This window comes from Pseudopodoces humilis, chromosome 1, assembly GCF_049639895.1.
Source record: "Pseudopodoces humilis isolate 2021_Gansu_Grassland_sample_001 chromosome 1, ASM4963989v1, whole genome shotgun sequence".
Classification (NCBI taxonomy): Eukaryota; Metazoa; Chordata; class Aves; order Passeriformes; family Paridae; genus Pseudopodoces; species Pseudopodoces humilis.
In genome coordinates this window covers 20,890,897-20,906,497 of record NC_142200.1, presented here as the reverse complement: position 1 = coordinate 20,906,497, position 15,601 = coordinate 20,890,897, and the positions used below count along the sequence as shown (strand labels likewise).

The following is a 15,601-nucleotide window of genomic DNA, read 5'->3' as shown; positions in this document are numbered from 1 at the left end:
ACGGGAAGTCTAAAGAAAATCCCATGTTGCTCTATAAAATGTTCTGGATCACATACATTACTTATGTGCTTTCATTAGTCCAAATGTTGTTCAAGGATACCTATTAAGTGTTAAGTAGTTAATGATCCATGTAAAGTAATAAGAGTTACTCCAAACAGGATTTGAACTGAAGACCTTCAAATACAACACAGATGGCCTAATTTGTCATGCTGCTTCATACAGACTTCCTTCCTTTCATGCAGCCAGCTTTTCCCTGCTCTCCTAAGTATCCACATTCAGCAAACAAAAGCTGCAGTCCTAGTACCTTCTTCATCCTGAGCAACAGGCAATGACAATGCCTTTTCTCACTAACAGGTTATCATGGCCCAAGACAGAGCATCATCTCTCAGACTGCACAGAATGTAGCAGAGATCCAAACTATGCTTAGCTGACTACTTCCAGATATTAAAAAGATGATACATGTCTAAAAGCAGCATGCCAAGATTTTTATTACCATAATACAATATTCACTTGTCTGCCTGTACACCCTTTCCTCTTGTACATCTATTACATGGGAACATGCCTGCAGTTTGCAGTAATTTTCCAATTAGAGTAACTAATATACCATGTGTAAGAATGGGCATTTGCAGAGTCTCTAAGTCCTGCTGCAACAGTTTGCTGATGTAAGGAAGACAGTCCAGTGAAGAGGGCAGCAAAAGACAAAACGGTTGGCTGGTGTATTTCCAGAATTTCTAGCCAAGTTCTTTCCTCTCAAGGTCAGCTCACCTTGTGAAGCCAGAGGTAACACAGACCCCTCCAGAAATCCATCCTCTCCCTTCCTGCAACATCTGTCCTCTTGCACATTCCCATAAGCAGCTGGGACAAACTAGCTGTCGCTGCTTAGGGACAGACTGTGCTATCAAGTGTGGAATTTGGCCAAAACAGAGATGCAAATAATTCCTGGAGGAAAGATAGACTTAGTCATCTTGAGCAAGTTCTGAAGACTTACTACCACTCCTTCCACCCACCACCTGAGCCTTTAAGCATTTCTACATTAATGAAGACAACTGAAAGTCACTGACATATGTATTTTATTTATTGAGTTGCATTACAGTGCGCCATGCGCTGAAGTGTGTTGCACTTTACACTTCGGTGAACAAATAAGGTTCGGTCATCAAGTCTCCTTGATCTGAAGGGAATCTGCAAGATAAAAAAAGCTCAGTAAGTTATGATGGACAAACTTCATGCTGAAAGTAAACATATTAGTATGTCTGAATGCAAAGCAGCAGAGAGAAATGTTTATGCGGTAGTTTAGTCTAGAGGAATTCCCCGTTATTTCCTGATGCTTGAAGCTTCACACACCCTTCATGTGGCAAACAGAAGTGAAACATGGAACAAATCAAGAGCTGGAACAACTCTGCACAGCACACCAGATCCACTATATATGCTGCACTTTAACTGAATCAGTCTTGCTGAGGGCTTGCAGGAGAAAGGAAAGCAGCTTTCAGATAGGAGCCAGAGAGGAAACAAGTGGTGTAGGCAGCCTACCAAGGAAGGAAGAAAACCAAATTCAAATTGCTTCTCCCCATTATACTGAACACAATCCAAGACCAGCTGTGCTCCATGACAAGAGTCATGAAAGTGGTTAGCACCAAACTCTGAGCCTCCCCCTTTATTCCATGGCTGAGCACACAGCAGATGCCAGATCTGCTCACATTTATACCTGCACTTAATTTCCATTGTCAGTATCACCAGCAGAGTCCACACCAAGCAGATGAAACAGTGAATTCACAGGGAGGTGCCAAGGAGCCTCCATGCCCAGCAGGAACAGACTTGATGTAGAGTGCCATGCTACCACCATAACTAATTAACTCCTTCCTGCCCACCCAACCCCCTCCTCAATTCTGGGGCTAAGTACTGGTTCCACACAGAGTATTCAGTGAGGTTAAGTTGTTACTAATTGCCACATTCTTGAGTGAACTGGGAGATGTAGAGTGCACATGATCACTGTATCCTTTAGGTAGCTACACCAAAAAAAGGCTTAAAATTCAAAATACCTAAGATTTAAACTTCTGAGGCAAATGAAAATGTCTTCCATCTCTTCTGGGTACTTGTCCTTTTTTTACAGCCTTTACAAAACATTTGAAATACTTCCTTTTTTTTCCCCCTTCTACTTTTGTATTCACATGCAGGCACAAGAAAAAACCACCTCTTTCTACTACAAAAAATGTGGAAAAAAAAGTGAAAAAATATCTCTTCTTATATGAACAGGCTAGGGAATAAGAAGCATCAGCAACTCAAACAAAATTACAAAAGACAATTTGTCTTCCACATTTTCTTTTGAGCCAGTACAATTAAGAAAGGGAAAAATTGTTTAGGAAACATTTAATTTTAACAGGTGCACACAATGTGCAATTTTTTTTTAAGCTGCCAGTGGGAACACAGGTTGAGAGTGGAGCTCTATTTGTACTGAAATAAATCCTGCTCATGATTTGAATTAAATATTCAACATGCATCCTTGTTGACAGTGTTTGTTTCAAATGATTTTACCACCAGATGGCCCTTCAGAATACACTGATGAAGGCCACCTGACTAAAGAATGCAATTCCAGTGTCTAAAGAAGTTTAGAAGTGACTATATATTAGCCAGAGGACTGGACCAGAGGCAGAATTACCAAGATTTAAACCAGGTAAATTTATAATTTCATTATTTATCTTTGTTGCAGACATAGCTAAAGAACAGCAGTATCCCGCTCTCACAAAATAAAATTAAAAAAACCACTACCAAAAGCTGGGATTGACACAAGCATTTTTTACCCTTTTTCTAATTTTTTAGAAGACATGGAGCTCTGAGATTTTTTACATAATTGTGTTCAGCAGAAATCAGATAGTCAGAGATTGTCATAGAACAGAATTCAGTATTCATAGTGTTAAGTACAAATCTTTTATTCAATCTTGCTTCTTCATGCAAACAAGCTGAGAAAATCCAGCTGGCCAGGATAATTAAAGCCACAGATTATCACGTAATGATCACAATATGAAAACATTCCAAAAGAATGAAAAACTATCATTCTAGATTAGTCTGAAGTCATTTTAGGAGAAGCAGAGAACTCAATGTAAAAATTCTGCACCAAGAAAGGGAGAGGAACTTTTTACTGAGTTGTCACATCAGCTTGTGCAGCTCAGTGAGTGTAGTTATTAATAACTACAACACTGTTGAAATCAAGAATTTTTTCCTGGTGTTACTAGCAAGGGAGAACAAAGCTGCGTAGTTTTCCTAGAAAAGGCAGTGTCAAGTGCTAAAAAAAAAAGAGTATTGTAAACAAAGTTGTGTTCAGTTCATACAATATGGCAAAAATGTGATTATTAATACACAAAGCTGTATGCCACTGTGATTGTTTTATATATGTATGTGTGTGTGTGTGCGTGTGTGTATAGATGTATTTCCCCTCATGACTAGTTATCTTCCCCCTCTCACCAACTTCAATATACAAAATGATATGCAGAAGCTGTCTCTGTTTCTTACACTCAGATGCATGCTATGAAAGAATCAGCCTCTCCATTTTCTCACTCACTGTACCACCACAAGTATGTAAGCAGAAGATACAGACAGCCCCAAGTTAAGCAGTTCAAGATGTGACAGCATCAACATAACTGTGGAATTGGGCAAGTCTTGTAGTTTAACATTAGAGCTTTGTCTCCTCTCTGTGGTTATGTGAGGAGGGCAAAGGCCTGGCATCATCACTGTCTCCTGTACCACTCAAGTTAAACAAATTACCCAAAAGGTATTCAGGAGCTTCTATCCCACCTTTACTCCCCAGTTCTCCTGTTTCTTCACATTTTTATTTCCCTGAGGTCTCTTGAGTGCAGTTTGTATTCTTTCTCTTTGAAAAGCCCTTTCCATTTGAAAGAAAAGGAAGATCCCACCCCTCCCCTAAGCAGAAGCACAATCTCACTGAAATCATCTCACTCCTGTTCTAATGCAGTGCAGTTCACTACCTGCAGATGCAGCTTACCATCACTTGGGTGGTGCACACTCAAACACACCAGCTGCCTTCATGGTTTCAAAGTCCTTCACGGGATCATACTTTTTATAGAACTCTGCATAAGCTCGTTTTCTGGGTTCAGCAACTCCAAACTGGAAAGAAACACACAGGAAATTAAAGTTTGCAAAGCTTTATGAACAGATTTTTTTCTGTTAGTTCCATAATTTCTATCAGTGGATATTGATCTAAAATTTTTAGCTCAAATTATTAAACATTCCTTTGTTCCTGTTAAAACCCACAGGTCAAGCTACCTGATCATTGGTCAGAAGAACAAATGTCTGCAGTAAAACCTTAAAAAGAAAGTCTGTTACAAGGTAGCACATCACACTTCCAAAGAACCAAAACCACTCCATCTGTATTGATACTCGTGCGTCCAACATCCCCCCTGCTAATAGTTTTATACATAAAATATGTCATTTCGGCAACTCCTGTGCCTGTGGGCAGCTGCAAAACTCTGACTCCAGATAAAGGGACTACATTAGAGCTACACCATAAGTCAACTACATCCGGTAAAATTTTACAAGACTGCCAAGCCACTCTTACAGGTCACCAACATAAAAATACACAATCCTCATTCCTTGGACATCCACTTACCTGAAGCACAGAGATATTCTCATAAAGCTCCCAAAAACGTGAAAAAAATTTTGAGGTGGGTTTGTACAACAGCATCTAACATGGAACAAAGCAAATCGCTGCTGAGATCCTTGTTACCTGCTCTAAATCTGGTCTGCCAGCGTATTAACACTGGGGTGCCAAATAAGGTACTGACCCAGAGATTATTAAAAAATTATATTCTAAGTCTGACCACAAACAAGCTTGTCTACCTCTCAACAGATGTGTTAAGTACATGTGTGAGCTTACTGTTTCTGATAGACATTTGTGGCTCTGAGAACTTGTGAAAAACCTGAAATTAACTTCATTTCTCATCACTTTTATCAATAGCTTCCTGAGCACTCAAATGCTGCCAACAGTATATGCATGAGTTGCGGGAAAACCAAGATCCCGTTCTTCCACAGGAATTCACACTGTGTTGTTTGAGAGCCAAGAATTATCTAATAAGAGCACTCAAAAGCAAGTACTGCTCTTATCTTTATCAGAAGTCAAACCTGTAAGGGTGTTTTTCTGGAAACATAATGCTCCATTTCCACACAATACCTCAAAAGCAAGGACAGAAAGACCATATCAGGTTTTCCCACACTGATATCTACAGCGTGAATGATGAGTTTTCCAAATTGCTTAAGAGCAAGTTTCCTGAAATCAGCCAAGAGATAAAGTAAGCTCTGGACAACTCTCCCAAGTCATAGAAACTGTGGCAGACCTAAACACAAACTGTCTAGAGTTAATGTGCATCAACTGTGAATGGTCAAGAGCATTCTGGGACTAGGAGACTCAAGGTCAAGTTGTCATGAATTGCATGATCTTGAACACACAGAATGAAACATCAGATTATTCATATCCCTTCTTCAAATGAAGATTAGGAAGATTTATTTTTGCTTTGGAAACGTGCTTACAAAAATACATTACTAAACCTTTCTGATGAACAGCTCAACCCAATCTCAACAGAAAAATATTATGAATTCTTTTATAACTGAATGACACTACAGAGCCCACCTTGTACAAAGCTGCAGATGTCATAGATACCAAAAATGCCCCAAGGAGGTGAAACTTCATCCGCCTGGCCAAAAGGTGCCGCATTTGTGGCTTTGGCAACAGTGCAGCCGACATTATGACTGGATTTCCTGAAAGAACAAAGAAATAAAGAGAATTGTGGGATACTTAAAATTATTTTCTGTACTACAGAAAGATCATTCTTTTTGTTTTGTGCAATAATCGTCTTCACGATACAAGCAACAGTGGTCCTGTGCATTTGACCTTCCAATGACAATATTTAAGAAACTAAATTCAAGGACAACCTATTTATGACACAATTCTAGTTAAAGTTCTTACACTTCTTACACACAGTATTTGTGGAATCAAGGCTGGCCTTCGTAGTTCACACTAAATCCTGCGCCCCCCGCAGAGTCTTCCCTCCCAGGCCTGCTGTTCTGGTGTTCACGTCAGAAGACATTCTAAGCACTACCGGGGACAGGCCGGGACCAGCCCCTCGCCGCTCCCGCACCCAGGGCGCCCCAGCCCCGCGCTGCAGCCGCCGCCACTGGGCCCGGCTCCGCCACCCTCAGGGACGCGCAGAGGTCAGGGGACCGTCGCGGGGCCGCGGCCGAGCGATGAGCGGTGGCTGGCGGCCCTAGGGATGGGGATGATAAGGGAAGTTAGAGGGAACGAAGGAAGGCAGAGGGAACAGCGGGAGCCGCAGCAGGAGCGGGGAGCGACCTCACCTCAGCTCCCACCAAGGTCCTTCTGCGCCGCCGGCCGCGCTCCCGCTGCGGCGCCGCTACTCCGCATGCGCGGGGGGCAGGCGGCGTACGGCGGGCGGCGCGGGCCAAACCTGGCCGGGCGCAGCGGCCGGCGCGTGTGGGACCGAACCATAGAATCGATTCGGTTGGAAAAGGCCTCTGAGATCATCGAGTCCAGCCTGGGACCGAACAGCGCCGCGTCAAACAGACCCTGGCACTGACAGCCAAGTGCAGTCTTTCCTTAAACAGCCCTAGGGACGACGAGAACACCACCTCCTTAGGCAGCACATTCCAATGTTTAATCATCTTTGGTGTCGAGAAATTCCTCCTAATGTCCAACCCCGGCAACCCCTGGCACAGCTTGAGGCGATATCTTGTGGTTGTGGGTGTAAAAAGTGTAAGAACTTTAACTAGAATTGTGTCATAAATAGGTTGTCCTTGAATCTTGTCCCTTAAATATTCTCACTGGAAGGTCAAACGATATCTTGTGGTGGTATCAGCACACTTGTGCTGTCACTTGTTACCTATGAGAAGAGCCCGACCCCCCGGCTGCAGCCTCCTCTCAGGGAGCTGTAGAGAGCGATGAGGGCACACCCGAGCCTCCTTCGCTCCCTCAGCTGCGCCTCACGGGACTTGTGCTCCGGACCCTTCCCCAGCTCCGTTGTACTTCTCTGGACTCGCTCCAGCTCCTGAGTTGAGGGGCTCAGAACTGGACACAGCACTCAAGATGTGGCCTCACCAGTGCTGAGAGGGACAATCACTTCCCTGGTCCTGCTGGCCACACCATTTCTGATGCAGGCCAGGATGCCACTTGTCTTCTTGGCCACCTGGGCACACGCTGGCTTATGTTGAGGTCCCTTTTGTCTTTAAGGTCCCTTCCAACCCAAACCATTTTGTGATTCTGTTAAGAGTCATGGGAGAAAACCAAGTCACCCACTTGAAGGATGCCCAGGGTGACACTGCTGGGCCTTTATATAGAAAGCTTGCCAGGAATTATTGGCCAAGCCTAGAAAGAAGTGAAGCCATTTGAAATCCTTTCTAGATGTCCCTTAGACAGTTTTTGTACCTTTCTTGGAAATGAGGGACATGCGCTTTGCCCATGATTTCCACTTAATCACCACCTGCACATGGAATTGTCGTTTGTATTCCTGGGGAGTCTCTGTGGGATTTACACTGAATGCTATAAATTCTTGGCTTGAAAAAACAAGCCCCTCCTGTGCAGTGAGGTATTCATTCAAACCATTTGGTCCCTTGCCAAAGCCAGCAGATCCTGACATCAAATGAGAGAGATGGACCTCTGAAACTGAAGAGGAGTTGCTTTTCTTATGATGGAATTAAGAAGAAATAAGTGTGAGTAGAAAATTTCAGAGGGAAATCATGCAGCTGTGGCTACAAGCTGGAAGAATGCTCTTTGCAACAGCAGTTTGAATGGATGCAATTTGGACAACATTCTCTCAAATTGAAGAAAAGTTTCTTACAATAGTTGAGACCAAAATGAAGAATATCTAAGAGATTTTCCCATGTGGATTAACATGAAAGCCCCAAATGTTCATGATGTCATGCAGAAAGAATGGCAAGATATATCACCAAGGGCAAATCGTGCCTGACAAACTTGGTGGCCTCCAAGTTTGTTGGGTAACAGGGTCACAGCATTGGTGGATGAGGGATGAGCGACTGACAGCATCTCCTTGGACTTGTGCAAAGCATTTGACAAGGTCCTGCATGACATCCATGTCTCTAAACTAGAGATGTATTTGATGGGTGAACCACTCGGTGAATCAGGAACTAAGGAATTGGCTGGATGATTGCACTCAAAGAGTTCTGGTCAAGAGCTCAATGTGAGCTCCATAGAACAGTGACAAGTGGTGTTCTTCAGGGGTGAGTCTTGGGACCAGCATTGTTTAATGTCTTTGTTGGTGGCATGGACAGTGGGATCAAGTGCACCCTCAGCACTGTCCACTCCAAGCTCTGTGGTGTGGTCAGCACAGTGGAACAAAGGGATGCCATCCAGAGGGACCTGGACCTGGACAGTCTTGAGAGGTTGGGCTGTGCAAACCTCATGAAGTTCAGCAAGGCCAAGTGCCAGATCCTGCACCTGGGCTTGGGCAATCCCAAACACAAACACAGGCTGGGCAGGGAACAAGAAGGGACACTTGGAGCTGCTGATGGACAAGAAGCTCCACACGAGGCAGCAATGTGTGTTCACAGCCCAGAAAACCAACTACATCCCAGCCTGCATCAACAGCAGAATAGCCAGCAGGTCGAGGGAGACAATTTTGCCCTTCTACTCCGCTCTGGTGAGACCTCACCTAGAGTGCTGTGTCCAGCTCTGGAGCCTCAGTAGAAAAGAGACATGGACCTGTTGGAGTGAGCCCAGAGGCCCACAAAGATTATTAGAGGGCTGGAACACCTCCTTGTCTCCTTTGAAGAGAAGTTGGGGTTGCTCAGCCTAGAGAAGAGTCCAAGAAGGCCTTACAGTGCTTAAAGGGGTTTACAATAAATCTGGAGAGGGACTTTTTACATATAGTGACAGGATGGGGTAATGGCTTTAAACTGAAAAATGGCAGGTTTAGATTAGATATGAGAAAGAAATTCTTTGCTGAACTTGCCCTCATGAAAAGGACAATACAAAAGTAATTGAAATAAAAGCATGGCAGGTTTCAGGGCTACTGTCATCACAGATAAGATATGAGTAATTTTCCTTTAATAATCAGTCTTGTGGAAACAGAATATTTTGGTGGATGGAACTAGGTCTGTAAATAGGAAAATCATGATTGCTGTTTTCAATAGCTTCCTTCATGGCTGGCCAGGTCATTAAATTCTTTTCTGTGTGGCCAGTTTCCCCATGTGCCTGAGATACTGCTGGCTAGGCATCTTTGTGTTATAGTTAAGATGCTAAATGAAGTGCTAATTGTTATCATCCTTTGATGTCATTACTGTGGAATATACAGCCAATTCCTTATTGTTCTGTGTAAAGGGCAGTTCAGGACTGTGCAAATAAGAGATAAAAAAAGGATGGAGAATACATTAGAGCAAGAGGCCTGGAAGGAGAGCAGAGACAAACTGCTCCATTAGGTCAGTGCACAGAGTGGCTTCCTGTCATACCAGTTTCTGAATGGATTATAGGGCTAAGTGTGGTTTGGACTGGAGTGGACCCTGTGCATCCAAATGCAGGAAAGTAAATAAACCTTCCAAAAACAAGAAGGCATATACAGAGATACAGAGACAACAGCAGTCCACCCCCTCCCTGGGGGTTCTGACACCTACTCCAGTTACCTTTGAGACTCAAATATTAGGATTGTTCACTCAAAAGGTGTCACAGCTATTGAACTAGAATCTTCAGTCCTTTTGTTTTTCCCTCTCCAAAATACAGTAGAGCCAGCAACAGTTCACACTTCTCTGTTGTGTCCATGAAACAGATCACTTTTTGAAGAGTGAAGGAAGACATTATTGCTAAATCATTTCAGAATTGAAAGTAAAATTTACTTCCGACCTTAGTGAGAGAAAATTTAGTCAGTGAATCCTTGGCTTTTCCACAAAGAGTACCAGCTGTATTACTCAGGACTGTAGTTTCTGTGGTGTGGACTGACACAAACTAAGAACATGACTGTGACAATCAAGTGATTTTGCATCCGCCGCAAAAAATCTTTAGATAATCATCATTTGGATCTAATTAGAATCAAAAATCTACTGGAAAAAGATCACATGGGATATCAGCAATCCCCTAAGGCAGATGTAGTCCCAAATAGTTTAATATAAAATCTACCTGTCACAGAAGAAAATGAAGGTAAACAATGCTATGTGCCACACATGAAAATGCATACATTTGGGCTCATCCGCCCCTTTCTGTGCCAGAAATTAACTGATCAAATACTCTCTTGTCACAGCTGTGTCTACATTAACCAACGGTCTTGTGGAACAAAGTTATGGTGGCACAACAAGATTTTTTGACAGAATTGGAACGGCAGCTGTACAAAAAAATGAGGATGAATCAATGATTCCTAAATGGAAAAAGTCAAAATTAGTAGGGAGAAGAAAAATATCTTTGTACTTCCAAAAGAGCAGTATAAACAAAGGAGAAAAAATAAAATTTCAAATTACAATAAATGGAATAGACAGGGATTTCTCAAGCCTTTGTTGATTTTAAGCAAGTTTCTGAAATAGAAGAATTTTAAAAAAAAGTGATTTCTTAAGTTTTATTTGAATTGTAAAGAGACAGATTTGGGTGTATTGAATACACATGAAATAGTGAAAGAATTGTGCAAATGATCTAGTGTTTGGTTCTATCATTAATTATACTGTTAAAAAAAAGAGCTATTTCCCAAGTTCCCAACTTGCAGTCAAGACATGGCTAATGTATTCAAGCCCAAGAAGCAGAAAACAAACCAGGTTTCAGAGCTGTGACATTAAAATTCATGTGACACTTTGTTTTCTGGATTTTGGTTCTGCATTAATTGTTCCCCCTCTGAAGTCCTCCGAGTTTGGGGGATCTATCTGAAACAAATACACTGTTAATTTTAGCAACAAGAGACCCTTGGTTAGATAAATTGAGCTTTTAAACAAGTAGAACTCTTGTGCCATTCTTCCCTAGAAGTTTAACTTAGGCAAATGTAACTTCATTACTCATTGCCATTATGTTCTACATTATCATCTGATTTTTTAGAAAAAAAAACAAAACCACACCCACAAGAAGCACCTCCTTCCAGCCCTGTTCCTTGCTCAAAGCCCTTTAATCGATGCCAAGATTCTTCTGTCTTTTGTGGTTTTAAATGTTATGTAGCTTGTCTGCAATGGAAATAAAGTCATCAAAGAAACATTTTTATACTGTTCCTTTACTCCTCTGTATTTGAGTAGAGGTGCCTTACTCTGAAAAAGTTTTCTCATTCCTCATCATTGTTTTTCCAGGAACATGTGAACCACCAACATGAACAACCTTTACAGACAAGTACTTCAATCTAAAATTTAACCAACAGTCAACACATAAAATGGTTACATGTAATTCAGGCCCATCTCAGCAAGTGACAGCCCACCCAGCGTAGGGCCCAATCATTCCTAGTCTGTGTTCAGTCCCTACATGCACCGGGTACATTTGCCAGTGCTCCCCTCCTTGATTATGGATGCGTTACTCTAAGTCTGAGCAGAAGATTCACATGGGTACCCTTCAGTAGTCCAAAGCCATTGAAATAAGGTGTGTTCTTCATACATTAACAGAATTTAGGCCAGACCATTTGTTAGTTTCTGTTTTTTCCCGGATGTGACCAGTGAACATCAGACCTCCAGGAAAGTGGGAGGTGGCCAACTCTTGCTGTTGACACAGCTATAATTTTGCTCAATTAATTAATTCTCACAGAAAATGACAGACCAACTTCCGTGTGGGTGTAAAACAGTGGCTGTGAAGTGGGAAAGCCTCCTTCAAATAGAAAATCAGACTCACTCTCCACAAGGCATTACATTTGCCCCTTCCTTGGTTAGGGTCAAGGTACTTACTTGGGCAGCTCTTGGCTCAGTGTGTTCCTCTTGGAGGAGCAAGCTGCACAGAGAGGAGAAGGGGCCTTGCTTAGGTTGGGGCCAGCACCCTGCAAGGGTGACATCTAAAAATTTGCAGCAGTAGGATTTAACCTAGGGATGGATATCTTTGCTGTTTATTCAATTTGCCTAGTGCAATACAGAGCTCATTCTGACAGAAAAAGATAGGCCCAGGGTATATGTAAAGATCACTTTGCAATTGGTTACTGTGGCAATTTATAGACTTTTTACTGATAGATTTCTGAACATCTCATTTTAGTCTGTTTTAATTCAAACTGAGGTGATGACATGGTAAGTGTTATGAGATGTTGGCAAGTTTTCATTTCTCTGCCTGAAATTAGTCTAGAAAGAGGGAAGGGTGTCTCAGATTTGTTGTGACTTGTATCATCACAGTGCAGTCACATCAATCAAATCATGTCCATTTATGAGAGTTCATTAACACAATTAAAAACAAAAAGTAAAATAAAAAGTACCCCAGAGATTATGTATTTCTTAACCTCTTTATGATCTGTTGAATTAATTGTGAGCCTGAAAATTTATTCATTGTGAGCCTGAAAATTTATTCATTGTTTTAAATTACATTACCTGGTCTAGTCAAATATTTTTCCTAAAGAAATGACATTGTTTTCATTTATTTTGTTATTGGAAGAATCTAACAATTTAGGATTGCTATGTTTTACAAAGGCTTCATCGTTTCTATTTGATATTTGATGGTATTGCAAATACAATAGATTTTCTTTATAACCATAACCTTGGGGACATTTTAAGTCCCAAGAGTCAGGGAGTTTCTGACTACAAAATCCCCAGACAAACTAAAATGTATCTCAGATTTCATTCCTAGGTTTGAGGCACAGTCAGACATGTAAGGCTTCTAGAAAGTAGTCAAATCATCTGTTCATGTTTTTTTAAGCTTGTTATTGGCAAAAACTTTTAAAAATATCTATACTTATACCAGCCTGTTTCAACTTTACTGTTTTGTTTGAATAATCTAATTAGGAAATTATGGGTCTCAGTTTTCTACTGCATTGAAACTTTTAAGCTTCATGATTAACAAAACTGGCAATAGATAACAGTATAAGCAATCTTAAATATATTTTGGTTAAATGAGTTCAGGATACATTTTCCTGAAACAAATTTGGCCATGTTCAATACGGCATTACATGTAAACGTCTGGAAAAATTGCAGTGTTTTTCCAAGCAGGAGGCATGAGATTACTATAATCCATAGCCCCCACCACAGTATTAATTAGCGTGGCTCACTAACCAGGGACATAATATTTGTAAATGAAACTCTAGAAGGGCATCAATAAGGAACAGGATGTTGAAGCCAAATGGAAAACATGAACCAATAAAAAGGCTGAACTAGCTAGAAGTGCAAGCTCAGCCTTTGAAGTTAGTTCAAGTACTGCATGCTTTAATTTTGGTGTAATCTTATGATGAAGGTACAAACAAGAACTCAGAAACAGATTTTGTAACATTTGGCCCAATTGTAGATGAATCAGTTTGTTGATGGTTACCAACAATTGCACAGCCAGAGAAGCTGTGGTCTTTGTTAAATTAGATTGAATAATTGGCTTCAGTGGGAGTTTCGGGTGCAGAGCAAATGAAGTGTCACGGCCCTTGACTCTCGTAAGATTCCTCAGCAGAGGCTAAGCTTTTGCCTTCAGAACAACCTGAATATGGATTCAGAGAACGAGTCTCTCAAGGGTTCATCTACTGACTCCCCTGCTCCAGTATGGGTCTGAACATACTTAATCATTCCTGGCAGATGTGCATACCTTATCTGTTTTTAGAGCCCCTCTGATGACAATAAGGATACCAAAAGCTCTCTGGGCAGCTCGTTTCCAATGTTTAACTGTTGTTTCAGAATACAGGCTTTGATTACAGGCTGCGTTACCTTGGCAAGCCCAACTAAACCTATGTATTTCTGTGTTTTGATTTTGTTTTGGTTTGTTAATTTTTAATATACTTTCATGTGGAACTCCAGTGACGAAGCTGTGCTTTTATGGTATTTCACTCAAAAAAAATTCACTGTTTTTGTCCTTTGGACAGCTTTCCAAAAGCCTACTATTGCCAGGTGCTGAGGATCTCTGGAGACATGAATTAAGAGAACGAGTTTCAATACATTCAGCGAATTACAGGATCAGGCAGCCAGGAGTTAAGGTGATCTTTGAACTGGAAAGTCATAACTGGAAAATTAATATAATCATACAAGCTCTTTTTTTTTTTTTTAGATCAAGCATTCACTTCATTAGATTGAAAATAGTAAATAATATATTGTAGTCTTTAGTGAATAGCCCAACACATGCTGTTAATTACTTTCCCATTTGGGAGAAAAAAACACAGCAAAAGTTAATTTTTTTTCCTGCATACGCTTTCTAGAAGAAGAAGAACTCCCCAAAAATGCATTTATTTCTCTTTTTAGCAGCCATGCAGACCTCTGGAAGGAGCCATATTCCTCAACAAAGTGTATTGGCTCTGTTTCTCAAATGCAAGTGAGTACAGACACAAACATTGTAATGAAATAAAGGCTTTAATTAAAAAAAAATAACACAGAGGAAAATGGCTGAAATATTGTATTAGGAAAAAAAATATATACACCTTAAGCCCTATGTGAAAAGAGTTTACCAAATAAGTTAATTTTATGCATTTGTTGGATTGTGTGTGTGTGTGTATATATATATACATATATATATATATATGCACGTGTGCATGCCTGTAAATGCATATGCACATGCAAAACTGTAAGGGTGTAAATTATTCTAGAGATGTGATAGATTCAATTCCAGAAGTACCATTTTCAGGAATGAGTGGTATCCAAGACAATCAGAGTCTGGGGTTTACAAACCCAGTGCTGCACTGGATCTTGCAGCTGACATGAAATCCATTGAGTTGCCTGTGGCTGAAAACTACTAATAATGCTATAAGCTTGTTGACTGTATTTACTGAGCTATAGTCACCATGGCCTATTGCAGGAGACTTCCAAGGAAATCTCTGTATTTACTGACTTAGGTGGTGAATATTGCATAAGCTATTGTGTGCCTGTGCATTCCTTGGGTGTGATGCCGTGGTCTTTCTCTTGCTTGCCATGTCATTTGTTTCATTTAACTGTCTCATTAATGGCAAAATTACTTTGCTTTTTTCAAAAATCCTATTCTGAGAAGCAAGTATTACTTTCTTTAACTTCTTGCCAACAAAAGATTTTCAAATGCATGTGGTGTACAGAGGAATCATACAAGATTGTTTGAGAGTAAAAAGAAATATCTAAAATTAAAAGCACAAATCCACTTACTACATTCCCATTTTTCCTTTGACATGAAATGGAATCTTAACGTGAGAAATGCACACAGTTCATCAGCATACTCTGAGCAAATACATAATTAACATGTGGAATAAGCAAAGCTGTTGTCAACGCTTTCACATATGTTACCACAAAACTAAAATATTTTAATTAGCAGAGAAATAGAGGAAAATCCAAGTAAATACAGCCTGACATAAAAATCAGATTGACTCTATGAGTATTAAAAATAAGTGAATTTCAGCTCTACCTTAACTACCCTTTCCATACTAGAACAGCTTAGTGGATCCTGCATAATTCAAATCTGCTCCAGTGCTCTAATAAATAATTCCTTGGCAGAGAAGCCCCCACTGTGACCATTGTGAAAATGCTTTACTAAATCATTGGTAGAAATAAAAAT

General features: G+C 40.7%; 1 protein-coding gene across 2 annotated transcripts; it reads right to left on the bottom strand.

Annotated features, from left to right (window-relative positions):
- Window positions 1–1,053: 1,053 nt before the first annotated feature.
- Window positions 1,054–6,470, bottom strand: COX6C (cytochrome c oxidase subunit 6C). Of its 2 annotated transcripts, none has more exons than XM_005516991.3 (4): window positions 6,361–6,470; window positions 5,636–5,763; window positions 3,995–4,116; window positions 1,054–1,179 (listed from the first exon to the last, which is right to left on the bottom strand). In XM_005516991.3, the coding sequence occupies exons 2-3, from the start codon at window positions 5,747–5,749 to the stop codon at window positions 3,997–3,999; spliced, it is 234 nt and encodes a 77-aa protein (XP_005517048.1). In that variant the 5' UTR covers window positions 5,750–5,763; window positions 6,361–6,470; the 3' UTR covers window positions 1,054–1,179; window positions 3,995–3,996. The 2 variants fall into 2 exon arrangements, with proteins under 2 accessions (XP_005517048.1, XP_014110451.1); XM_014254976.2 differs by lacking the exon at window positions 6,361–6,470 and adding an exon at window positions 5,981–6,001.
- Window positions 6,471–15,601: the final 9,131 nt, after the last annotated feature.

Excerpts from the sequence above, each read along its gene's own strand:
- COX6C (XM_005516991.3), bottom strand. The coding sequence starts at position 5,749 with ATGTCGGCTGCACTGTTGCCAAAGCCACAAATGCGGCACCTTTTGGCC. Across the intron at positions 4,117-5,635 it reads CATCTGCAGCTTTGTACAAG|TTTGGAGTTGCTGAACCCAG; the intron begins GTGGGCTCTGTA and ends GTTTCTTTCCAG.